Source organism: Etheostoma cragini, chromosome 6 (assembly GCF_013103735.1).
Source record: "Etheostoma cragini isolate CJK2018 chromosome 6, CSU_Ecrag_1.0, whole genome shotgun sequence".
NCBI classification, from domain to species: Eukaryota; Metazoa; Chordata; class Actinopteri; order Perciformes; family Percidae; genus Etheostoma; species Etheostoma cragini.
Window position 1 is genome coordinate 1,151,412 of NC_048412.1, and position 25,907 is coordinate 1,177,318.

General features: G+C 42.3%; 1 protein-coding gene across 2 annotated transcripts in view; it reads left to right on the top strand.

Moving 5' to 3' along the window:
- The window catches only part of tsnare1 (T-SNARE Domain Containing 1), a 125,288-nt gene that overhangs the window by 41,796 nt on the left and 57,585 nt on the right, over positions 1-25,907 (top strand). For both annotated transcript variants that reach the window (XM_034874751.1, XM_034874750.1), the window contains exons 4-8: positions 355-424; positions 10,388-10,478; positions 10,587-10,661; positions 10,842-10,898; positions 14,789-14,944. In XM_034874751.1, the coding sequence (XP_034730642.1) occupies positions 355-424; positions 10,388-10,478; positions 10,587-10,661; positions 10,842-10,898; positions 14,789-14,944 (449 nt within the window). The remainder of the gene's footprint in view (positions 1-354; positions 425-10,387; positions 10,479-10,586; positions 10,662-10,841; positions 10,899-14,788; positions 14,945-25,907) is intronic.

Below are 25,907 nucleotides of genomic sequence, written 5' to 3' on the forward strand. Positions count from 1 at the left end.
GTGCACGCGTGTGTGTTTGTGTGTGTGTATTTTTCCTTGCGCTCCAGGGACATATTGGCCTTGGTCTTCCTCTTTTCAAAGTCGTGCTAAGATTCAGATCTGGCTTTAGGGATGAAAGTAGGTGAGAGCTCAGGTAGATTAGGGTCTGGACTATTCCATAATAGTTGCTCTCATAACGTATAGAACTATTTTATATTATAGAATGTTTTAGTACTACTAGGTTTAAGTCCGGATTATATAGATTTGGTAAAAGAGTTCTAAACCACATCTTTTATTGTTTGTGTGTGTGTGTGTGTGTGTATGCGTGAGTGAGTCTCATACACAATCAATGTTTGTATTGTGTTCTTCCTCCAGTTGTCACACTAGAGAAGAATCTTCAATCACTGGGAACATCTAGAGATACAGCGGAGCTACGACAGAGTCTGTGAGTGACACACACACAAACACAAACACACACACACACACACACACACACACACACGTGTTCTTCTAAAGGAAGCAAGACTCTTGAAGTTTGTGACATGAAATGGTCTAATTTGTTGTCAGTGGTTACAATAGTAAGCCGCAATCGTCCTGGCCGTCTCCTGGCTGAAAACCCTCGAATCTCACGGTTAATAGAATTTGACCCGCCCCTGTAATCGTGGAAATGCACACGGCAAAACGTCTAAGTAGATTAATGGCCGGCACCCCTTGAGTTTCATTGTCTTTGTTAGCGCATTAGGCATTCACTGGTGTGCAGAGGACACAGGGCGGGGTTTGGAGGAGAGCGCCCTCAACTAACTCACCGCCTCTATGCAGACACAGCATGCTACAGCACATCATGATACCAAACAGACTCGACAGCAGGAAGGAAAGTTAACCAAGAGCGAGTAAAAGATAAATGCTGTGGCATTATTAGAAAAAAGTTCTTAATTGTATTTTGAGGTTGTACTAGAATAACGTTACATGGTTTAATTTTCAAAAAACACCATCTTTTTGTTGCGCGGCACATTGTTGCAGAACCTCTTTTCACCATACTACGGTGTCGGCCTGGCACACCTCTCAACGTTGCCGTCTGGTGGGACGGTGCCTAAGGAGCGGCAGACCGGGGTGGTGGTTCCTCTCTTCAAAGAGGGGGACCAGTGGGTGTGTGTCAATTACACGATTATCACACTACTCAGCCTCCCTGGTAAAGTCTACTCCAAGGTGCTGGAAAGGGGGGTTCGGCCGATTGTCGATTCTCAGGTTGAAGAGGAACAATGCGGTCCCGTCCTTGTTGTGGAATAAGAGCCCAGATCTTCACTCTCGCAAGGATCCTGGAGGGAGCCTGAGAGTTTGCCCAACTGGTCTACATGTGTTTTGTGGATCTGGAGAAAGTGCATGACTGGGCCCCCCGGGAGATACTGTGGGAGGTGCTGCAGAAGTATGGGGTGAGGTGGTCCCTTTTTAGGGCCATCCAATCTTTGTATGACCAACGTAAGGGTTCTGTCAGGGTTCGCTTCTGCCAGGGCAGTAATTTGTCACAAATGGACAGGATATTGAGGCGTAGTCGGGGTGGAGCTCATCGCTGCTCTTTATAGATGATGTGGTTCTGATAGCATCATCAGCCTGTGACCTTCAGCACTCAGTGGATCGGTTCAAAGCCGAGAGTGATACGGCTGGGATGAGGATCAGCACCTCCAAATCTGAGGCCATGGTTCCCAGCAGGAACCCAATGGAGTGCCTACTCCAGGTATGGAAAGAGTCCTTACCCCAAGTTAAGTAGTTCAAATACCTTGGCGTCTTTTTTGCAAGTGAGGGGGCCGTGGAGCAACAGATTGGTCGGAGAATTGGAGCAGCGGGTATTACATTCAGTGTATCGCACCATTTTGACAAAATGAGAGCAGAAGGCAAAGCTCTTGATCTACCGATCAGTGTTCGTTCCTACCTTCACCTATGGTCATGAAGGCTTGGCTACGACCTAAAGAACGAGATCTAAGGGACAAGCGGGTCTTCTTAAAAGGGGGGCTGGCGTCTCCCTTAGAGATAGGGTGAGAAGCTCAGTCGTCCGTGAGGAGCTCGGAGTAGAGCTGCTGCTCCTTCGAGTTGAAAGGAGCCAGATGAGATGGTTTGGGCGTCTGGTAAGGATGCCTCCCTAGGGAGGTGACCCAGGCGAGTCCAGCTCGGAGGAGGTCTCGGAGAAGACCCAGGACTAGGTAGAAGGACGTTCAGCTGGGAAGAGGCCTCAAAGAAGACCCAGGACTAGGTGGAGGGATTATATCTCCAACCTGGTCTGGAAACACCTTGGCATTTCTCAGTCAGAGCTGGTTGATGTGGCTCGGGAAAATGAAGTTTAGGGTCCCCTGCTGGAGCTGCTGTCCTCCGCGACCCAACACCAGAAAAGCAGACAAAAATGGACAATATCATCCGTTTATTCCCTACCCTGTAATGTGACGCACAAGCGTGTCATAAAGTAGCTCCCTTAGTGGTGGTGGAAATACAACCTCATATCTAAACAAGAAAACGTTTGTCGCCATTTGAACATTAATATTGTGAATTTAAACACTTCTTTAACGTTGAGAAATGTTAGCTTGGATATGTTTAGGCACCAACACTACCTAGTTAAGTATAAAAAGAAAGATCATGACCTCAAAGAACTGGTAATCACTGCACTGTGTAAACATATGACAACTGTGTAGTGCTTTCCTAAAAAGCAGAGACATCAACATACCTCACAAAAATGACTGGGCACATGCAGGAAACAGGTATAAATGTCACAGCAATCTTTTCAGACTCAGATGCACCTCTCCACCTCGTCCTCCTCCACTCTTACACAACAAGCAGACATCACTCTGCCTCTCAAACCCACGTTAAAGCTCTACTTTCATGCAGCCATGTGTACGTGTGAACCAAAAGTAGGTGTATTCTGCTGGAAATGAGAGATTTAAATGTCAGATGGATTTCATAACTGCAGCTTTGTGTTCATATGGTTATAATTGTACAGTCCATTTGGTCTGGGAATTGAACAATAATTCCCTATTGCTCTCATTGAAAGTATTGAAATAAGCACTTAAAATACATCCCTGTAGATGTAAATATAAATTTTAAGTGTGTGGGATACAACCCGTTCTCACTCCCAACTCGTCAAATACAGAAGCTTTGGCAGTGTCTCTCAGCGTCAGATACGAACGCAAAAATCTTGCGTGTCGCTGAAACATAGATTTTTAATCCACCTAAACATCCCTTTTCAACTTCGACCCGACTCAGAGCGTCAAAAAGTGACGCCCGTAGTCCAGACCAAGCACATCCAAACATGATGCCAATGGGCTAGACGCGAGTCCTGAGCACTTCAAACAGGGACGCCAAGAGTCCCAACTCAGAGCGTCAAAATATGATGCTAAAGGAGACATTTTGCATCAATGACAAACCTAACCAATTGTCGCCATTTGACTTGATGGGAGTGAGAATGTGTTGTGGGGTCAGGTGATGCAGCATGCCAGGCACATTGGAGGGAAAGTGCTGTTGAAGGTCTCCTGAGAAGTTTTCTAGTAAATGGTTACATTCTCCTTGTTTCTCACCTGAATACATTTAATGTATCCTTGAGGCCTAACACGGATGTTGAGTGCATTTCGAGGAACATTTGCAAAGCTGTTTGAACTTGTGTATGGATGTTCATTGTTGATTCGTGGGGACAATATTTTATGAAGATAATCTAAGCTCAAAGGTCCAATTACTTAGGACTAGGAGCTTTAAACAGCATCTCATTGTCTATGTTTATATCAGCTTTGAATCTATCCCTTGCATGAGTTTTTGTGTCATGGCCATCACCTGACTATCAGAGGAATAACTTGAGCCAGTGGATCATCGTATTCTTGTGTTTTATTCCCCATGTTTGTGTGAGGTGCATTGTGTGAGACCTTTGCAAGAAACCATTCATTCTAACGTTTCCATCCTACTGAGTGAGACTAAAATAAGATTTCAGATTCTTACAAATCCACGTTTTGCATCATCACAGACATGTATAGTGTCAGATAACAGCAAAACATATGGTATATTTTTGTTTAGCAAACGCAATTGATATCCTGTGGACAATACTATTTTTTTCATCTGTTTTTGATCAAAACTTGCAAGTGCTTTAGGATTCACAGAATGTTGATGCTCAAATAAAAGTCTGGAAAGTGCTGCTTTTGGTAGTAAATAGGTAGCTCCCTCATCTGCATCATGTTGCCACACTCTGGACCCGTTGGTCCTTGAATGTAGAAGAAAAATATACATGAAATAACAATTAAGGAGAGTCTTTGCTTTATTTCAAATGTTGTGATATATATCCAGCATTGCCAACTGGAAGAGCGTTCAGCTTTGAGTAATTCTTTTCTCCAGTGACCTCTGGCAATAATGCAAACCAAAGTCCCCTGCAGCCCAAAACAGATTTCCCCCAGAGGCCACCATTGTAAGAAAGAGATGTCAGGAAAACTGTTGACAGTAATGTCTATGGCTCAGCAGGAGAAACCCTACGTTGCACATTCAGTGGGGCACATATGACGGAAATACACTTTGAAGCTTAAAACCATTTTTGCAGTATGCTCCAGGCGAGTAACTCCATTAAACTTAATAGTCGCCATTTTGGGATCTAGCAATATAATACATGTTTGCAGCTGTTAGAAATACAAATCATTGCTTTTGTTATCAATGTGGCATCACCAAGCCTGTAAAGCAAATACAATTCACAACAGTAGCAGTAGATTCCTCCTGCTAAGGATTTAAATCACCGTAAACTGTGGACTGTCCTGTCATAGCACTGCTGGCTCTTCTAACTAGAAAATAATAACTTACAACTAATAAAGCTCCATCTGCTGACTTGAGATGTAGTTACAAGCTCAGAAAGTACAAATCTGTATCGTCACTGAAAAGGACACAACTACTCAGGAGTACCATTATTATATGCTCAAACATACAGTAGTCTGTATAATGAATTCATTAAAAATGAAAGAATTGTAATGACTTGACATTTATTTATAAATGAGTTATTGGAAAGTCATGAGTGAAGGGTTGTGGGTCTCCCACTTCAGAATAAGCCATCAGGTCCATATATAGAAGCGTTAGTGTGTTAAATTAAGGGTTATACCACTACAACAGTAATTATTTGAGCGGGAGGTAACTATTTCTGGATCTTTTTGTGTGTACAATCCCATGTAACAATGTTAAATCCTTTCAAGAGCAGATTTTTCTACGACTACCACATCTCAGCCTCCATATGACATCACGCCACATTCCTGTGTGACCATTCAGAACAGCAGAAGCCATCAGCACTTTTGCCCTCCGAGGAGGTTGAACATGATGTCGTAAAAACGAGTTATTTTATAGCATAACCCAGCCGTAACCCCCTCCTCACACTTAAAGACTTTACTACAAGCTAACACATCCCAGTCCGGTCCATTGAACGCACAGAGATGAAACTAATGTCAACCCTTTATCAAACTGCCAGTACTTACCTAACCCGGGGATGGCAACCTTTTTCAAATAGAGTACCATTTTCAAATGTCCTTGTTAATCAGTGTGCCATATTAGCAGAATTAAGTCTGCCATGATTGACCACGCTTGCCAGACATGGTTATCTTTTTCCTTTGCCCTGCATTGTGTCAAGAAGGCAATGCGTACTAGCCAGTCAGAGCCTAGTAAGGTGGCTCTTTACGGAACAGATGGGAAAAGGTCAAACAAACTATCATAAATAGCAGGCAGCTCTCCTGCCAATGCGGATTGGGACATTTCCAAAAAAAGTATCTTGCACACTTGCTAGTGTGCCAATGGTTGAGCTACCACCTACCAATGGTGGTAGACATGCCTAGGGTTGTAGACACCTGACCGAACACAAAAATGGTCAGTACAGTGATGTGTTGGGCTGTCAATACGTCCCAAATCAATACTGCGGTGATGGAGGACCGGAGTAGTTAATATACTCTCTTCCCCATGTGGTCAGTGTGAACAGGGTGACATCATAGTGCACAGATGCATTTTGGACTTTAGTTGGTGCTGAGTTTTACAAATGTTCTGCTTTGTCATCTGAGCTAGCGACAGGTCAGCAGCAACTGCAGTTTGGTGGTTTAATCCTTATCAGAGCCCAGTATAAGCGCCGCTCTATCCTGTAAGCCCTCAAACTATGTTTGCAGTCGGAACAGCACCCCCCTCCCTCCTTCACACCTCCCCCTGCAGCCAGCTGCTCCCAGACGCCTCGGTTATCCTCCACTAGGGCCAGGCAGACCTCAAAGGAGTAGCAAACAACAAGCAGGCAGGAGAAACACACAACAGAGGTGACTGATTGAAATTCACAGTGTGAGCAATTCCAATCTTTTGCATGCTGTTTCTGGCCGCCTGGCTCTCGAGCTTGTTGTGTGGGAAGAGTGTGACTAGCAGATGTATCACTGTGCAGCTACAATGCTGAGGTCTTCTCGGGGGTCCTCTGTAGTGGGCGAGCGCTGATTGTTTGGTAATAGCGGTGGTGGACCAGGCTTCCACTGAGTCACAGATAATCCATCAGAGCTCATCAGAACTCAAGCACATCTCTGATTGTATTTTTAGACTGCAAGTTTTAAAGGATTCCCTTTACTTGCCTCTGCTTCTACTTGTCAAATTAATATAATTGTCCATCTGTTATAGAATGTTGCTGTTGATCGAGTCACTTAAAGGTATTGTCAGTGAGCAGAAATGGGCCTCAGCTGACAACTACACTGTCGCACATCAATTTCCAATATCAAGATAAAATCATGAGTCCTTCTAGAGTTGGGGAGCGGTCCAATTTTCTCCATCGTTTGGTGCAAGTCTTGGTAGTGAAGAACAGGAACCAGCAAACGGCTGGAGCCGGGGTTGTTAATGGTTGCTACGGCGCCGTGCTGAGCTAAATGCTTAAGAGCGAAAGTGGCAGATTTTCAACCCTTCCGAAACGAGTCATCCAACGGGAGTTTAACCTGCAGAAAAACACAGACCTCAGGGTACTGGAGGCATGTATGGCAGAACAGAAAGTCTGCAAAATGTAACTTAAATAAATATTTAGTAACGCTAGCAGTAGGCCTAGATAGCTAGTAGTTAAATTTAGAAGGGTCTTTAACGTTAGATAGGAGATGATTGTCCTTAGGTGTGAATCAGACTTTAGTCTTTTCAAAATCTTCTAGTGCATGGTTCGTTTGATCTGATTTGGTCAGTCTGTCATACTTCTGTACATAATGTATCAAAACCTACTGGCGACACAGTTTGGTATACCTGCACCAACACTTGTCTAGCTCCAACATTAAGCCATTAAAATTCAGTGAGAGGTTCCTGGTTCCTGAAGTGATTTCCCCCATCCGATGGAACTATCGGATGGTATCGGATCGGATTGACGTGTCAGAAAATGCATTTATAAAGAGTTCTAAGCCTGGAACCAAGTCAACTAGCCAGGAGATAATGATGACCAAAACACATTTCATTTTTCTCTAAAAAAACACATTTAGGTAACTAAAGTCTTTGGAAGCATAGCTTCTTACTGTCGTATGGAAATATAGAATACAGAAATTAAAGTCAGACAACTTTAAGCACCAATTCCTCATAAAAAACGAATGTTTGGTGCTGGCGAAAGGGGCCGCACCCCCCGCTTCCCTACTTCCAAAAACTTAATCAGTAAGACTATTTCTATGCGTTGACAGGCTAAGGCTTTGCATTGGCCTTATATGGTCAAGGAAGCTGATCTACTGTATGTGCATGATCTGGCATTTATTAAAAGAGTATCCACATTGGCAGGTAAAAGCAAGGAAAAAGAATATAATTTGGTGCATGCATTTCCTCAAACAGTGTGGATTATATATACGGTTTTATAAATGTGGCCCATAGAAAACTTCTAGAACCACCCCTGGTATGGACTTTGAAAGATGTGGGCATTTAACAGGAAGGATGATAAAATGTAAAATTGTTGCATTGTGGGACCTTTTATGATCCAGTGTTTTTGGATCTATGCTAGTTATGATATCTCAGCCTCTGTTCCAAATATTTTAACCATTATTATAATTTTTAATGCCCCTGTAAGTTGTTTTCAGACCGTACAACATGTTCCTAAAATGAAACTCTCCTCGTTCCCATTGGGCATTTGATATGCACATTCAAACAGACTTTTAGTTACCATTCTTAGTCTTACAGTCTTTACTCTGCTCTGTAATTTTGGTGGGTGACATGGTGGCGCATAAGCTAAATGTAATTTCTAAATATGCTATGGAGACATATGATGAGTCATACTTTAGCTCAACAGCAAAATGATGACACATCTGAGCTCTTAGGTTTAGCAACTGTTAATCTTACTGTGGAGTGTTTGTGTGTGTGTGTGTGTGTGTATGCGCACGTCAACCCATATTCTGGCTGAGTCATAGGCAGAAATCATTCCTAATCATATAATAATAATATACGTAGTAAAGTATAGCCTTGGACAAGTTAGCCATGTAAGTAAAAGAGAACTTTTTTTGGTGTTATCTTTCATATACTGAACTGCTATACAATACTCGATTCTTTAAAATATGCAATTTATATTATCATACCAAATGATCTATGGATCTCATGCAAACACAGATTGACTCTCCTTACTGCAAAGTTACACGACAGCATTCTGGCCATGTAAAGCCTCAGATCCTGATTAGATTAGTGTAAAACCTTGTCATGTAGAAAACACTGTTTCTTTCTTTTATGACTCTGGCCAGGGAGATACACTGGCTGCAGTCCAATTTAATTATTTTCTTACAGTAACATTTTATTTCTCGCAGGACAATTAACTTCCACCGTGTCTACCTCCCTGACTCCTCAACTCTCTTTAACCCTGCTCTGCAAAGATGTGATGGGAGATGTTTTCAGGTATTTTCCCATTGTGATAATTTGACAAAGAGTTACAGTTACACTCTCCTAGCTGCAATGCACTCGTACGTCTGCTCGTCCTGCCATCAGCTACAGGTCGATCAATATTTGAGTAGGGTGTGTAGCTGCAGAGGGGGGTTTGTGTAGCTGTTTGTCTCTGTGGGGCAGCCCGATGTAGTGTCAAGTCCAGATGATGGGAGTTGGCCTCTTGGGGAAGCGAGGCTGCTGACAAGGAGGGGTTACGCCCAGGATGACCTGGACAGTATAGATATCTATTACCTGACTTAACTCGGACTTCCAGCGGATGTGCTGGAGAGACATGAATATGGCTGCACCTTTAACCTTTCCCCCCTGTGGAAGCTTCCCTGTGAAAATGTGAAGTTGCAGAAAGGATTTTTCTGCGTTGCTGTTGGATCTCAGTCACTTAGCTGGTCAAAAGTCATCTCAACCATACTGTACATCCCTGACAGCGCTCAGCAAGTCCTGCATCGGTTACTTCAAGAGTTGTTGTTTTTTTCATGAAGATTGCAATTTGCTTTGTGGAAAGGCAGCTTTTCCAGTGATGTAACTATTTCAAGCATAGCAAATTATGAAAACCTCAGCCAGGATTTTTTTTTACTATGTTTTTTTTATGTTGTGTTAACAATTTTGTTTTCTCAAGGAGTTTTTCACATGTCCACTCAGGTGTACTGCACATAGGGCTGGGCGATTTGGAGAAAGTCGTATAGCACAATATTTTTGATCAAATACCCCAATATCGATACCACAATATCGGGGTGTTGACTATTGGTGCTTTCACAAAATATTTACACAATGATATTTTTGATAAATAATAACCAATAATGAAGATATAATGACCAAGTAGGTAAAGGTAAATGATAGAAAAGCTACAACAAGCTGGTGAGTTCAGAAAATGACATCACTTTACTGTCATGCAGCCTTTAAAACCAGAAAAAGACAACACCAATGCCATATTACGAAATTACAAAATCCAAAATCTAAGATGATATCCAACCTTATATCACCATATCAATATATTGCCCAACTCTAACTACATGTATTTAAGATATTGAAAATTAGAAATATGTATAGCCGTAAAGCTGCTCTTAACGGCCGGAGAAATATAGGCTAGTCAACTGCTGGCAACAAAACAAGGTGCTGTAGAGCCCAGGAGCCCTGGCTCTTATCTAACATGTGTCTGTGTAACAAGGTGCTGTAGAGCCCAGGAGCCCTGGCTCTTATCTAACATGTGTCTGTGTAACAAGGTGCTGTAGAGCCCAGGAGCCCTGGCTCTTATCTAACATGTGTCAGTGTAACAAGGTGCTGTAGAGCCCAGGACCCCTGGCGCTTATCTAACATGTGTCTGTGTAACAAGGTGCTGTAGAGCCCAGGAGCCCTGGCTCTTATCTAACATGTGTCTGTGTAACAAGGTGCTGTAGAGCCCAAGAGCCAATTAATAGTACAAGTATTAGGATAATGGCAAATCTCATTTATTCTGAAATAATTCAGCAAATGCTCTCTACCTCTCTCTCTCTCTGTCTTTGTTCCGATCTTTTTTCCCCAGACACTCCATTCAACAGCAAACCAACAAAGTCATCACCAGCACAAGCCAACTCATCAAACAGCTTTCTGATATCATCAGTGGCTCTTCACGGGTATTTCATGCTCATTTCTTCCCTAATTTCACTGTCAGTTTTTAAAGACCAAACAGTGGATTGAACAACCTTTGAGCTAACTAAGGCTGGTCTTGTGTTGTTGCACAGCAAGACCGTCTGCACCTGACCAGACTAAAGACTGAACTCTCAGAGTCTGTGCAGCGCTATGGGGATCTGCAGAAGGTATCCTCCACATACAGAATATCTTCATTTGCTTTTATAAATGCACTCATTTGTAAATGTAATTCCTTGTAACAACAGTAACACATTAACTATATATAGAGATGCTCCATTGACAGAAAGTGGTATATATACAGGAAAAAAATGTCTTTCACCCTCTCTCTTTATTTCCACCTTTTTCAGAAAATTGCAGAGCGCTCAAGGGCCTTGCTCCCTCCAGCACAGACCGACAAGAGTAAGGTGAGTTGCTATGGAGGTTGATAACTACCGCTTTGTTTCACCGTCATTCAAAAAAGAGCAGTGTAATGAGATGCCATTCTTTTTGCTCAATCACACCCTCACAGGGTCTCCTTCAAAGTCTCTTCCACTCTGTTACAGTTTCATGAGAGGGACTTCAACACATCCAGCTCTTACGCTACATAGGTGGAAATCGCAGGGGGTCGGGTGGGGTCAGGACCCACCCCATCTGAGGGTTGTCCCCTCCTAACAAAAGAACAACATTTTTGAAAATAATAAAAATATAAAATTGAATATTAGTTCCTTCAGATACAGTATTAGGGCACCACTAAGGTCTATATAAAAGAGACTTCAGATAAAGTATTAGGGACCACTAAGGTCTATATAAAGAGACTTCAGATACAGTATTAGGGACCACTAAGGTCTATATAAAAGACTTCAGATACAGTATTAGGGGACCACTGAGGTCTATATAAAGAGACTTCAGATACAGTATTAGGGACCACTAAGGTCTATATAAAGAGACTTCAGATACAGTATTAGGGACCACTAAGGTCTATATAAAGAGACTTCAGATACAATATTAGGGACCACTAAGGTCTATATAAAAGACTTCAGATACAGTATTAGGGACCACTAAGGTCTCTATAAAAGACTTCAGATACAGTATTAGGGACCACTAAGGTCTATATAAAAGAGACTTCAGATACAGTATTAGGGACCACTAAGGTCTATATAAAAGAGACTTCAGATACAGTATTAGGGACCACTAAGGTCTCTATAAAAGACTTCAGATACAGTATTAGGGGACCACTGAGGTCTACTGTAGAAAACTGTAGGTCTGTAAAGAAGAATGGACCATGACAGTGTGTAAACTAATCACATGTAAGGATTTCATTTCAGTTTCACTTTCTAACCTACTTTAGATACATTATGTGCTTTGCAATAACACTGCATTTTCAGTGGTTCTCAGTAATAGAAATATGCAAATATGAATATTACTTTGGAATGTGTAGTGTGAGTGTAGGAATGAGAGAGTGCATATCCAATGGTTGAAGTAAAATGAGTGAACATGTTTCTGTTCTACCATTATGTTTAGTATGTGTCGAGGTGCAGTAGAGAGTAAATAAGTGAAAATAACTCGACAAAATTACCAACTTTGATGTTTTTTAAGATCTTTTTTAATGTGCTAATTCTCTAAAGAAGTTGCATTGCGTTGAGCTCTCTTGGCCACTGTAATGACGGCTTTCAAAAGCTGACATTAAAACTGATTGATGGAAATTACTCTTAAATTAGCCACCAGTTCTCAGAGTTGTCACATTGAAAGCGACTGGAAACAATGGCTGCAGTGATTTTCAACACATACAAAATTGCAGAAGGCGGAACATTTGGTATAAGCATGTATCTGACCCCTGATAACTTGGTCCGCTGAATGATATGTGTGGGTGAGGGAGTAGTGTGAGCAAGGACAAACTTTTTTTTATCCAAATCAGAGATTATAAACTACTGATCTATGTGTTTGCATTAGTTTCTGCACAGTTGTTTCTGCTAATGTGCAGGCTTGTATGGTGGTCATAAAAGCTCAACGCACTGCAACACAGACACAGTATTAGGGACCACTAAGGTCTATATAAAGAGACTTCAGATACAGTATTAGGGACCACTAAGGTCTATATAAAGAGACTTCAGATACAGTATTAGGGGACCACTAAGGTCTATACAAAAGAGTCTTTAGACACAGCATTAGGGGACCACTAAGGTTTGTGGTTATTTTATTTGTATATGGACAAGTACATGTGTGTAGCATAAACCTACGCCACACACCACAGCATAAGTTGCACTGTCTTTCCCTGAATGGGCCTTTAAAATACATCAAACTCAACAACAAATACATTAAATATAGTACAACACACAAACTCAACAATACATACATTAAAACTTAGAACTTAACAATAATATACAGACATAACAATACAAGACACACACAGGGGTAGCTTCATATTTAGAGTGGTCAACATTTTCTCATCTAACTCTTGGTATGAAAAAGTGTATTTGCCAAACTGTCCTTTTTTTCTTTTGTGTTCACAAAGAAGAAGAAGAATTATGACCAAAAAAGTCAAAATAAATTGTGTCCAGGCACACAAGGTTACAAAAGAGATAAAAAAGGCCTTCAATGCATAGGGCAAGACATTAGACATTTTCTTTTGGGTTATTAGTAGTTGTATATATACCAAGTATGATCACCTGTATCAGTACAAAGAGAGTTCTGCGTTTAGTTCAGCTACAGAGCAGTACCACTGTCTGATTTGACAGTACTTTAGAGGGGTGGAGGTTTAACCTCTTTTGATTGGAGGACCCATCTTGAACATCCCGTTTCTGCTGTACTGAATGGAAACTCATTTACTTCTTCAACTGGTTGGACAGTAACAATTCTGTAGACCTTTACCCACAAAGAGCCTCTAAAATCCATCTTTTGTACAGAGGTGAGTCGATTGTAGGGCATATTATCAAGGTCTTTTATAAGTCAAGCGTTGGAGGTAATGGGTTTTGGGGGCGGCAGGCTGGGTGGTATATTATATAAAGCTGACTACCCTCAACACATAGCAGCAAGTTCACTAATCAGTGAGAACATTGTGGAAGAACAGAACTACATGCTGCTGCATCACATATGAGAAGTGGCTGCAGGAGCAGAGTCTGTATTTTCTGCTGTAGAAGTGGATGGCTTTTTTTTTTTAGTTCATGGATAGCAACTGGTGGGACGCGTCCTGACCTACAAAATCCCATAAATATACATTAAGACAAACATTTAGCAGATTAATGCAAATTTTAATGACTGCTTTCCACCCACATCTTCAGAGTCATGTCACCAGAGTCGTTTGGAACCAACACCATTAATTCCGAGAAACTGTGTGAACGTTTTCTCAGCATGTGAACTTCTGCAATAAGGGGTCACAATGATTGCTTTGAGTGTCTTTCCCATCTGTGTGATGTACTAATATATTCCAAAGCTATTGTGATGGGTATATTTGTGGAGGAGTGAGCACAGTGTTGCAGGGTTTGTTGAGGTGAGGTGAGTCAGATCGTGGCCAGTAGACAGAGTGCGTGACACAGCCAGGGTGGTCCCTGTGCTCTGACCCACATTGTCTCCTCTACTTGGAATTAGCTGTGCAGTCAGCTACACAAAGGTGGAACACATCACTAATGCAAAAAGGCAACCAGGCCTTTCTCTGACTATAGGTTTCTTCCCTTTCCTCTGCTTTGTTTGCACATGTAACTAAGATTGCAATGTGCGGAGTGTACCGATCCTCATAGATTAACCGCCTCAGTCTCAGCAAACCCTACATTTATCTGCACTAAGCCAACATCCAATGTTCAAATAGCAGTAACTGCTTAAAGCAAATGCACATTGAATAGAAATGTCAGTTTGGTTTGATCTTTCCATTGTGTTAGACAAAAGCTCTGCATTTACAAACCATTGAAAATATGGAATTTTTTCTGTCACTACTGTGGTACAAGAAATAGAACTTTTAGAAGAACATTGATTAGAGATGGGACCATTGTTTCTGGGCCTGGTATTTCCCTGTGGACGTAGAGGTATGATGTCCCTACATGCTTCTGGAGGTGGTAGTAGAATGTAGGGACTTGTTTCACAAAAGCAATTTGCAAGCACTACACGCAGACCACAAATGGCCCCTCCAGTGAAGTTAAAGTATGAAGCAGCACAGGATAGAAAAACTCAAGCAAAGTTTGTACAGTACTCGAGTAAATGTACTTTGTTACATTCCATCACAGAGCCGCTCGCTGGCAGAAAGTACGTGACTGTTGCCGCGGTATCTACTACCATTGTAACCACTGTATGTAATATAAGATGTTTTTGTGTGTGCTCTTACAAGAGTCCTCAGACCCCATTCACTGAGCAGATGGAGGAGGGTCTGCTGTTTGGAGAAGCGGTAGGCTCCAAGGGAGGGGCTCAGGCTTTCCTGTCAGAGATCAGTGAGGAGGACGTGGAGGCGCTTCGCCAAAGAGAGGAGGCCCTGCTACACATCGAAGTAAGAACACCGCTTTTTCATTTGTGTCTTTTATACGTTTCATGTCAATTGAACAGCTGTATTGATCCTACACAGAGGGATATTTTGCACTGTCGCCGTTTTTGAATGCTGTTTAGCAGTGATCCATGGTGGGTATTCCCCTTGTGGCACAGTCAATATGTTGATAGAAGTCGTGCATAATCTTCTTGATGGACTGTGCTGATCAATCTCAGTGTTTTCAGAGAAAAAGCTGTAAAATGCCACTGGACACTACCTGCTCTGCAGCAAACAGCAACAGTCAGAGACTAGCTGGTGAACAGAGTGGGGCTTTTAGCAGCTAAAGAGACGGATACTTCTCTCAGGAGTGGGTGGAGACCAAACCGGAGCTTATATAGAGTGAATATCCAACCCACATTCATCACATGGACACACACGCAACTCCACATAAATGCTCTTGTTGCTCTGTAACTGCTGGACGTGTAAATAATTAACTGTTTGCTAACAAGTTCACTATATAAACGATGTGTCAGTTTTGAAAGCGCCAAGAAAAACAATCAGTTCAGTCAAACAACTCAAATGAAATAGATCATTGTGCAAATGTTGAATATATACAGCTTTAATGTTTCGCAGTCGATTAGCACTGTCACATCACATCTAAATTATTGTGTGGAGTTTCAACCCACCATGTGAGTGTGTGTGTTTTCCCGGGTCCTCCAACTTCTGAGAGTCCAAAGACAGGGGTGTAAATGGCTCCAGCACCCCGCCACCCTCTAAGGATAGTCGGTTATAAAGAATTAGATGGATTAACGTTTGGCACCTAGGCTTTGACCTAATCACTCAAAGTCATACAGCAGGGCTGACCCCATCAACAATCTGAATTCTATCTGTAAATTAGAGATGTTTAAGAATTAGTTTTACAGCATTTAACAGAACAACTGTGGTCTTCCATGCCAACTTAAAAAGTTGTGTTTGGAAACATTATGATTCCATACACAGTTTGCCCAGGTAAAGGAACAAACACGTCTAAATGAGCACCTTATAATTGGGCAGCATTCAATATCCCACAGCACCATGAGGATACTATGACAAAATACTAATAAGCTCTTGGAAGGTGGGCGAAGACGGAGCCTGTCTGGTTTTCTAGTTACTAACTTGGCAGTGCTGGCCTTCAGGGAGGCACTATTTGAAGAAAACAAATACCTAGATTGTTTTTCCTTTTTTTGCTTCTTTTATTTTTTGGATAGTGTTTTAAATGCAGGTGTTTTCTACATCAGAAACCTGACTGTTTTAAGGGTAAACTGCCAGGGCTTCTTACATAAGACTGTAGGCCATTCACATGAAAACACAGATTCTCACTTCTCATTTGACACAATGTGCAAGCAGCGCCTGTAAGTGAGGCCCCTAGAGAAAATTGGTAAACAGGCTTAATCATCTCAAGGTTGCTGGTTTGGAATTTGCAGGCTGGCTGGGAATACATGAGTGGGGAAAGAGAACGGCATGGCTTCTGGGATGTGTGGGAAATGGCTGCAGAGGGAAAACGTTTTATGGTAACTGCGACTCAAAACTAAAACAGCAAGATAATAGTGTTGTTGGGCTTGTGGGTCACAGACTCTGGGGGCCAAAGGATTGGGCTGCCATTGTGTGAACTATGTTTGACTGTTATTAAAGGATAAGGCGGAGGAGTTTAGTGTTTTTGTGTTAGTCTGTCTCACAAGTCCTTTTTGACTACCTGGTCTATGGTTCCCAAGCCCATTGTTACTACTGAAGACATTAAAGCTGGAATCCAAAGATGAGGCCCCCCCATGGCAGCGAGTGTAATGGCACAAACACTGTGGAGGTGTTTAGGAAAGCATTGGATCTGGATCAAGTACATTTCAAGGATGTCAGGTTGTGCCCCCCCCCCCGCCTTCCACTCTCTTTTTATGTTCTCAAAATCCCTTCGCTATGGGAAACGATGAACTCTAAGTTAGCAAGCTACATGCTGAAAAGGGCCAGTTTGGAAGAAAACGTCAAAGTAAAATTGGAGCGTTAGTTAAGGCTATGCTCCAACATTTTAAGAATCTCCCCCTCCCCCCCCATCCAAAGTATAAAACAATGGAGCAGATTAAAGTGGTTGTAATTGTTTTATACCCACGACCGGCGCAATGTGGCGCAAAGCCAGACGCAAGTGTTTTTGATATTTTAAGACCATCCAGCGCCCATGTCATTTAAACAGGAAATGCACCTGCCTGTCTTACAGGGAGGTGTGTTCAGGTGCATTCTGGGCGTGCTGGTCTTACAGGAAGGTGTGTTTAAGGGCATTCTGGGTGTACTGGTCTTACAGGGAGGTGTGTTCAGGTGCATTCTGGGTGTGCTGGTCTTATAGGGAGATGTGTTCAGGTGCATTCTGGGTGTGCTGGTCTTATAGGGAGGTGTGTTCAGGTGCATTCTGGGTGTATTGCTATCTTGAGGCAGCGGGATGTGATCGCACCATTGACTAACAATAACCTCTTATGTTAATAACACATCATGTCATTATTTTAACAGGCTCATGCACAGCACCCACACACTGTGCTTGTTATACACACACACGTTCACAAACACACACACACACACACACACATGCAAAAGATTACAAATAAAAATATGACTGTGCAAATCCTCCGTCATAACAGCAATGCCCCAAGGTCCAAACGCACCTGTCTTTTAAAGGGAATGGGAGATGACCTCTGATTGGTTGATTGCATGTTACACCCAGAACACACCAAGGATTAGTAAAGACACTAAGTACAACCCTTAATAGCCCGGCGCACGGACCCTTCTGGTTGCCGTCAAACTAGCAAAGGTGGATTTGAACATGCCCCAAATGCATTTGTGTCCTACACTCAGAATGTTAAAATAGAGCGCCAAGTGAGCAACAACGATCTGTCACAATGGGAAAGGTAAAGTTTTTTCCCAAATTCCAGCACACTTCTAAAACTGAAGTCTACTACTTGCTTATTTACCAGTTCAAAATAGAAAGTAGACTTGTAGACAAGATATTGTAGCTGATCTTCTGCTGAATATGAAAAAAAGTCACGTGACTTGGGAAACACTGCTTACATTTTATCACTGAAACAATATTAGAGCATTAAATCACCTGTGTCTAAAAATAAACTCAGACCCAAGAGGGGAGTGGATCCAATTCCCTTTTTTGTAGGTTTGATGTGTATGCACAGCGCTCCTGATGTTGGGGTTTATTGAACATGCCTCTTTACTTGTGCAACATCTACTGATACAGACATTAGATTAGATGTTGTAAAACTTCATCCCCCATCTCACCATGTGGCTGAATGAAAGCAGACAGAAGCCAGCCAAATAGTGCTGCAGTCTACTTTTTAAAATGAACATGGCTTTTGCCATCCAGAGGTTTGAAGACTAATGCTAATGTTATAGGAGCACTTTACAGAATAATGAAGATGTATCTCCGTGCCCAGTTGGAGCTGTCCGAACTTCATCAACGTTTCAAATCAACTCATCCCACTGCAGCAGCTCAATAGGAGCGAAAGAAAAAGAAGAGCATCAATCTCTCCCAGCAGAGTGACACGCAGTGAAAGAGCCGCGGCAGGAATGACAGCTTCATTTCAGCTCAGCCGCCAAGACGGGCCGGTCAGATGTTTGGTGTTCAGACAGCGTCGCCTGGTCTGTGCTTTAGTCATAGCTGCATGGCTAAATGTCACAGTCAGCGCCCAGGCAGGTGCTCAGGGCTTTGACTTTGTTCCTTTGGGGAGAGTGATACTATCTGACAATGTGCTTTTTCACCTTCACACCACCCTCCTCGCCTCCCTCCGTTCTTGCAATCCACACATCCCCCCCCAATACCACTGCATCAGCACTTGGTGTTGATACATTTTCAAACGCTGAGTCCCAACTAGGGCTCAACAGTATCTTTTACCCCCCAAGGACCACATGTGCTCCTAAGTAGAACAATTTAGGAGTGCGTATGAAAATGTATCAATCATGAGTTTCATCACAACAGTTCTTTCGTAAAATGTGCCTCATTGTGTGTTGCAGTGGATTGATGTTTGGACAGACCTGCACCCACTGCTAGAAAAAAATCCTAAAGGAAACTCTACATTTTAATACAGTTTTACTGTTGCTAAGAAACGGCCTACACATGATCAGAGTTAAAATTACAAGGTTGGGCACAGAGTACAGAGACAAACTGAGGCGCAGGTATACGTCGTTGCTTCGGGTTTTAGTTGCAGCTTAGTTGGCGACGAGGTCGGAGTTGAAATGTAGCTCAGCGTAAATCCTTTCAGGAAGACTTAACTTTTAATCAATGCTCCTAAATCAAATCAGCTGTTATCCAAATAAGTGTAAATTTGATCATGCTGTGTGTAACTGTTGTGTATCCAGAAACTAGTCTCTTCTGATTGATATGAGCTTAAAACGCAGCGCTTGGCAGCAATTTGAGCGTTGCGCGGAGCCAAGGGCAGCTCTTCCTCCTCTGTCTCCTTCCCCTGTCTCCATCGCTCCCCCTGTAGAAAAAGCAACGCCGTAGCCAGCTATAGCCGGTTGCAACTGTGGTTACTTTTCAAAACGCCAAGCAGGCAACGCTCGCTGCAACACAATGTGACGAGCTGAGAGCGGCCGCTCTGAGACACGCTGGGTGTGCTCTAGTAAAATCAGAAAGACAACCACCAATTATTACACGCTTGATCAGGACGTTTGTTGTTGATGGAACATGCAACATGTCTTCTTTAGCGCCATATTTAGACGAACTTGGTCGGGACTCTCTGGGGAGGGAAGTACTTTATGTTGAACTGACATGCGGCTTAAGAAGTCGGACACAAATTTAACCGGCATGCAACGGGCGGTGATCGAGATTTCGAGATTTTCCGTCTTTTATACTACTCACTATGACAGTTACATGAAAGACCCAAAATCTGTGTACGGAAGTTGGTTGGAGGGGTGGAAGGGTCAAACAATACAGGACTTTCACCCAGGACACCACGGTTCATGTCTTCAGTTATTGTCCTGTATGTCACTGAAACGTACATTTTGTAACCCCCCCCCCCCACACACACACAGACACACACACACACCTTTTCCTAGACCTGTCCCGTTCTTGTGCTGCTGTCAGTTAAACGAGGTCCAAACCCAGAGCGTCCAAAAGTGACACCAAAGGGTTGGACGCATATCCAGAGAGCGTGAAGTAGTGACGCCAAGACTTCCAACCCAGAGCGTCAAAGGACGTTAAAGGAGACATTTTGCATCAATAGTAATTGCCAAAGGCGTCACTCTTTGATGCGATGGGAGTGAGAATTTGTTGCTTCTGCAACAAGTTGCAGTCTTTCGGAATATCTGTATTGCAACAGTTAATATTGCGATGGCGATTGAAAAAAGAAAAGAAAAAGATGACTCATTCACTGCTCTTCTCCCATAGGCCCAAGGGAGCGTAGTGTCCATCATCGTTATCAAGCGCTGTCTCTCTGGATAAGGGTTGATGTGTTCTGAGGTTAATTGGGCCCTCCTCAGACCGGGTAAATGTGTGAACTCTGCTGAAACTTCCCTGCTACAGCTGGTCAGGCATGGTGCACTGACTGGAAATAAAGTTCTCTCTAGGGTTTACAAACCCTCCCACACAGGTCTACACCACCATTGTGTTTCATAAAGTCCTCTCCAAGACCAGTCCTGGTCTTGGAGGACTTTATAAAACACAATGGGGGTGTAGAGGTGGCTGATGTTCTTTGTACATTGATGACTGAGTTGATTTGATTTAGAAAACTTAGACTTCTCACTTCTCTGAAGCAAGAACAAGTATTTAGATAAAAAGGGATGCTTTCATTAGGTTTTTTAACCTGGACCTTATTTGTCCCTGCGGTTGTGGCAGGGAGTGGGATATTTATCATAAAATACTAAAAGGGGAACTTAAGATATCTAAGGGGAAGAACTAACGTAGGAACCAACATTGCCACCTGGGAACTTGCACCCCAGGATTTGAAAACCAAATTCTTATAAGGACAGGGTCCAAACTGATGAGGCAGACAAATGTGTTTGTGTGTTTGTTGCACTCGCCGTTTCCCTAAGGTATTTTTTCTCTCTTTTCCCTTTTGGGATTTTTATATTTGGATTTTGGACTGTGTGTTTGCAGTTGTGGATTCCTTTTTGTAGTCCCTTTGGTTTTTGTTCAATAAATCCTCTACTTTAAACTCTCCAGCCTGCCTGTTTCCTCGCTTTGGTCCTCCTTCCCTACATGTCACACTAAGGATCCCTACAAAGACAAACCTTTTTGTTTAACTACAATGGCCATTGCCAAATCACCAGACTCCATTCAAATTAACATTACTTTTAGAGTGTACAGAGCAAGCATATTTTACACCTGTAAATGGGAGAATAAAGGGTTTACTTTAGCGGAACTACAGTCGTGATTGTTGGAACTGTTGGAACGGTGAACCAACTCAGCCTTTGAGATTATTTTGTTTCTGTCTGACTTTGAACGAAGTGTGTTTTACGATGACAAAAGTATTGATTATTTACATGGAGTCTGGTAGGTTCGGTAATGGGGATTTTTGTGTTTTTCCCCACAAAAAAAAAAAATCTTACTCTTAAACCAAAAGGTCTGTCTCTGCAGGAAATAATTTCCATTATGTTGTCAGACTCAAATATACAAAGAATAATAATCTTAGCCGGTCAGCGGCAAAAACACAACTTTAAGTGGACACAAATTGACGATGTGCAAGTAACATTTCATTGCCGCTGTCTTGCGTTACACTGGACCAATTTCAAAGAAGGTTGTGAACATCAGACACTTTGACTCAAAAAATAGAGAAATAAGGCCCAGGTTGAAACAAAAAAGTACCCTTTAAATATCAGGATTTTATTTTTACAATCATAAATTTGTTATTTATGCATTGTAAGATAGACTACATGAGTGCTTGAGACACTTTGTGCTGCGCTTGCATTTATCAGGGACTTCCTCCCTGTGAGAAGATCCCCATTGTGGACACTGGGCTGGTTTCAGCCGTGTATTTCAGTTGTCTGTCGTACGTGAATCTGATTTAACAGATTTGCTTCAATTCATCACAGTTGTCCCCACATGTTAGCTCATGCTTTACGGATGTACCTTTGACCTGATGCTGATAGAGGACTGCAGCTGTGGCTGCTGTACTGCTGATTTACTTTCTTAACACGGCTGGTGTAGACACCTTCCTTATCACGGAAACAGTGCACTATATAGTAATAATACTTATAAATTGAATTCATGTAGCGCTTATCACGAACTCAAAGCCGCTTTACAGGGCAGGAATGCTCGCCATTTTGTAGTGCTGTTCGAATTCTTCCCGATTATAAAATATCCTCAATACACATCTTGTTTGAGTGTAAATACAATGTACCCTTCATTCTACTCCTGTATACCACAATGCAATGCGGTCGTGTTTTTCTGGTGGAGAAGAAGAAGCAGAAGCACCCGCGGAAGCTGAAAAGGAAAATCGGAGCGGCCTTTAGAAACATACACTCACCTAAAGGCTCGCTTTGTTTCAAGCATGCATAACAAGTATTTTTATATTGGTTTATTTACATCTTCTGACGCATGATGTTTCATATGCAGTATATCCTTATATATTTCACTGTTAGATAAATACCATTTGGGAATCAGGGAATGGTTCTTCAACTATGGTGTAGGGTCACTGCAAAGCTGGAAAAGTACAAATAATACGTTTAGTTTACACAATTTAGTTTGCATTTGTAATATAATTTTGTTGATTTAAAAATGTCTTTTGTTACATTTCTGAATAAGTTAATGAGCAAAAATCATTACACATTACTAAGGCAAAAACACACCTGTTGCAATACCTTTGACAGCTGGCCTTGAATACATCGAGCAAAGCACAAAACATATTCAGCTTAAAGTTGTGATTGTTATCAAATGAAAGAACTAGAGAATATGGTGTTTAATTATAACCCTTTATTGAAAACGCTAAAATGGTTCCCTTAGCTTTGAATTTAATACTCAAAAAAAGAAATATTACAAACTGGATAACATCACATCTGGCTGTATTAATTAAACCGAGTTTAGAAAACAGGCCCTGAGGGGAGCCCATGTTTGTAATTGAATTCGTGGACATATTGTCCTTGAGTATAGTTATATTATTCCATGAGAAATATTCAGAATAAAGCATCCAGGCTCCGCAGCACTATCTGAACAATCCAACCCCCCCCCCCGCCCGTTAGATTGTCACCTCCCAGCTGCACTTTATATGCTTTGGCACGGGAGATCATTTAATCAAAAAGGAATTCATAAAAAAAATCGGAGGGCATAACAGAGGACAGCTTTCAAGGGGAATCTGAATACAACACCTGGCCCAGTCAGAGGAGGAGGAAAAGGCCCACGACGAAGCGTGGCTGTCCTACCAACGCGTCCTCGGGACAATCTATCCAGAGTTTACCCTTGAGTGAAGACAGGTTCAGCGGGAAACACCAGCCGATAAATCCTCCCCGTAGACAAACACCACAACGTTTACACTCTCAGCAGAAAGGATCGCAGAGAAAGTGGTTTATTAGCGCAATAATTTGTTATTAACCCCGGCAATCAAAACCATATTGATTTCCCAGAACAGTTTGATGGCAGATCACGTACTGCTGGCTGGCTCCCTCAAGATAATGATAATATCAGTCTTCTGTGAAATCCAAATGCTGCTATTCCACTCCACTTGGTTATAGACTAAAGCGTGCTAATGAATGCTTTAAAGCAAAACTATGGAACTTTTCTATCTTTGGTCCCCCTACAGGTTGTCTGTCTGGAACTACAGTCCCAGTAGTTGCTACCTGTAGGAAGCCAAAGAGGGACATTGTGTTGCTTTAAGCTCCTTCTAATCACCAATCACCTGGTTTTTTTTTCTCCCAGGCTTTGTCATTACTGCAAAAGTAAAACGCAGATAACAATCGGCACAGCAAAAGCAGGTTTTCTCGTTCTCATGTATCCTGCAAAACAAGCTCTGATGCTTTGTTGAAATTGAATTGAAGTAAAGGAATTGTTGCATAATGAAAGATAACTCAGTTACAGGTTTTAATTCAGGAACATTACCTTTTTTACATGCAGTGTTAAAATCTAATTAAAATATAATAATGGAAAAATGGAAACAAAGAAGGACTTCTCTCTTTTTCTGCCTGACGGATGCTATAACTAAATACAGCGTAATTATTCCCTCTAACACCGGGCCGCTGTTTGTTCCCTGTTCCAAGTTAACTTTTTTCTTCTTTTTTTAAAGCCTGACAATGTCTTTTATTATTGCAACCCCTGACCTTAATGAAGTAGTCATTGTTTCCCTAACCTTGACAAAGTGCTTCTTTGAACCCAAACCATGATTCTTCCTAAAACCTCATAAAACAGATTTATTTCCCGAGGCACAGACGAATTATGTCATCCTGCTGACCGGGGCACCAGAAAACGCTTCTAGTGGAGGTTGTAAGGTGGGGGGCATGATTGTCCAGTAACCCCCTTAATATTAAACCTCAGCCCTCCTCTGGCCCCTCTAACTGTCGCACATAATTTCATTCAGTTTCAACACCACCTTGATCCCCAAAGAAGGGATATTATCATGTGCATTGATACAATGTAGGTGAACACTGAATCAGTAGTCTTGTGTTTAACTCATGTGTATCATTAGTCGTGTGTAGAACTAAACCTAAGGACAGTTCTTATATTTTGTACCCCTCAAATTGCATTTGGCCCCAGCCCCGTACTAAATTCTTACTCCCATTGGGTCAAAAAGGGACACTTGGTCGGGTGCCTTTGGCGTTTGTTACTGACACTAAAAGTCTCCTTTGGCATGTTATGTGTACATTTGATCAGGACCTCTCTGGACCAGCGTCAAGCCCTTTGACGTCGTATTGTATTGAGACGCCCTTGGTCGGGACTCTTGGCGTCACTTTCCGACGCTCTTGGTCGTGACTTACATTAATCTGACAGCTAGGTTTAGGTGAAGATGGTGGGGGGGGGTTACAAAAGTACATTTCAGTGACACGCGGGACAAGAACAGGACATGAACCCCAGCCTCGTGGTTGAAAGTCCTGTGTTTTTTGACCCATCCACCAAAGGGGGATTTTTGCGTGACACTGAGAGAGACACGGACCAAGCGTCAGGACATCACGAGTTGGGGGTGAGAACGGGTCGTTAAGCCTGGCCCCTCCATTTGAAATGGTCTAGAACTGCCAGGGTCTGTGTTCCCGGGAGCTTAGACAAACTATGTATTTTGTCATTTTAATTTGGAGGAATTGTTGAGATAGACACATGGACGGACCCTTAGGCGTGGCACTAAGTCCAAATGCACTCTGCTATCCACTGACAGTAACAGGAGTAAATGTCATTGGTCGCCTCCATGCTTGTTATTTAGAACTCACAGAAGAGGAAGCAGATGTAACCTCTGTCTGTAATATTTGCAGCCCGGTCTCCTCGCCGCCCTTCAGGCCCTGCTGCTGGCATCGTGTTATCGTATTCAGGGGTGTTAGGTCCTTGGGCTACCGCCACTGAGGAAACACGATTTTACATTTATAAACCGTTTACTCAGTAAGGGCAAAAAAAGGAGATGTCTCTCATGCAGTCGGTGTGGGAAAAATGTTTTTTTTTTTTTTTTTTTTACCAGTAAGCGTGCAAGCAAATCTGCTTAACGGTTTTTCTGCTGCGGCTGTGACACTGTGTCCTGTCGCCCGATGCCTTTGGGCTCAGGTTGGAGATGTGCGGAGAATTTCATATCAGCATTAAGCGCACTTATCAAGGAGAGTGCGAATGGGTTTTGGGGTGTGGGGGGGGATGACTGAGCATGACAGAGAACAGCAGATAAACATGTTTGTCCTTTATCAAAGCCACTTTGACATCCATATCTTAAATAGCAATGTTTCTTCTAATCTGTGACATGAATACAATGTTTTTGGGGTTTCATTTATTTACTCAGACATCAATATGGACCAATCCCATACTTCATTTGACAAAAATGCCGCATACTAGGCTGTCATTGGTCTT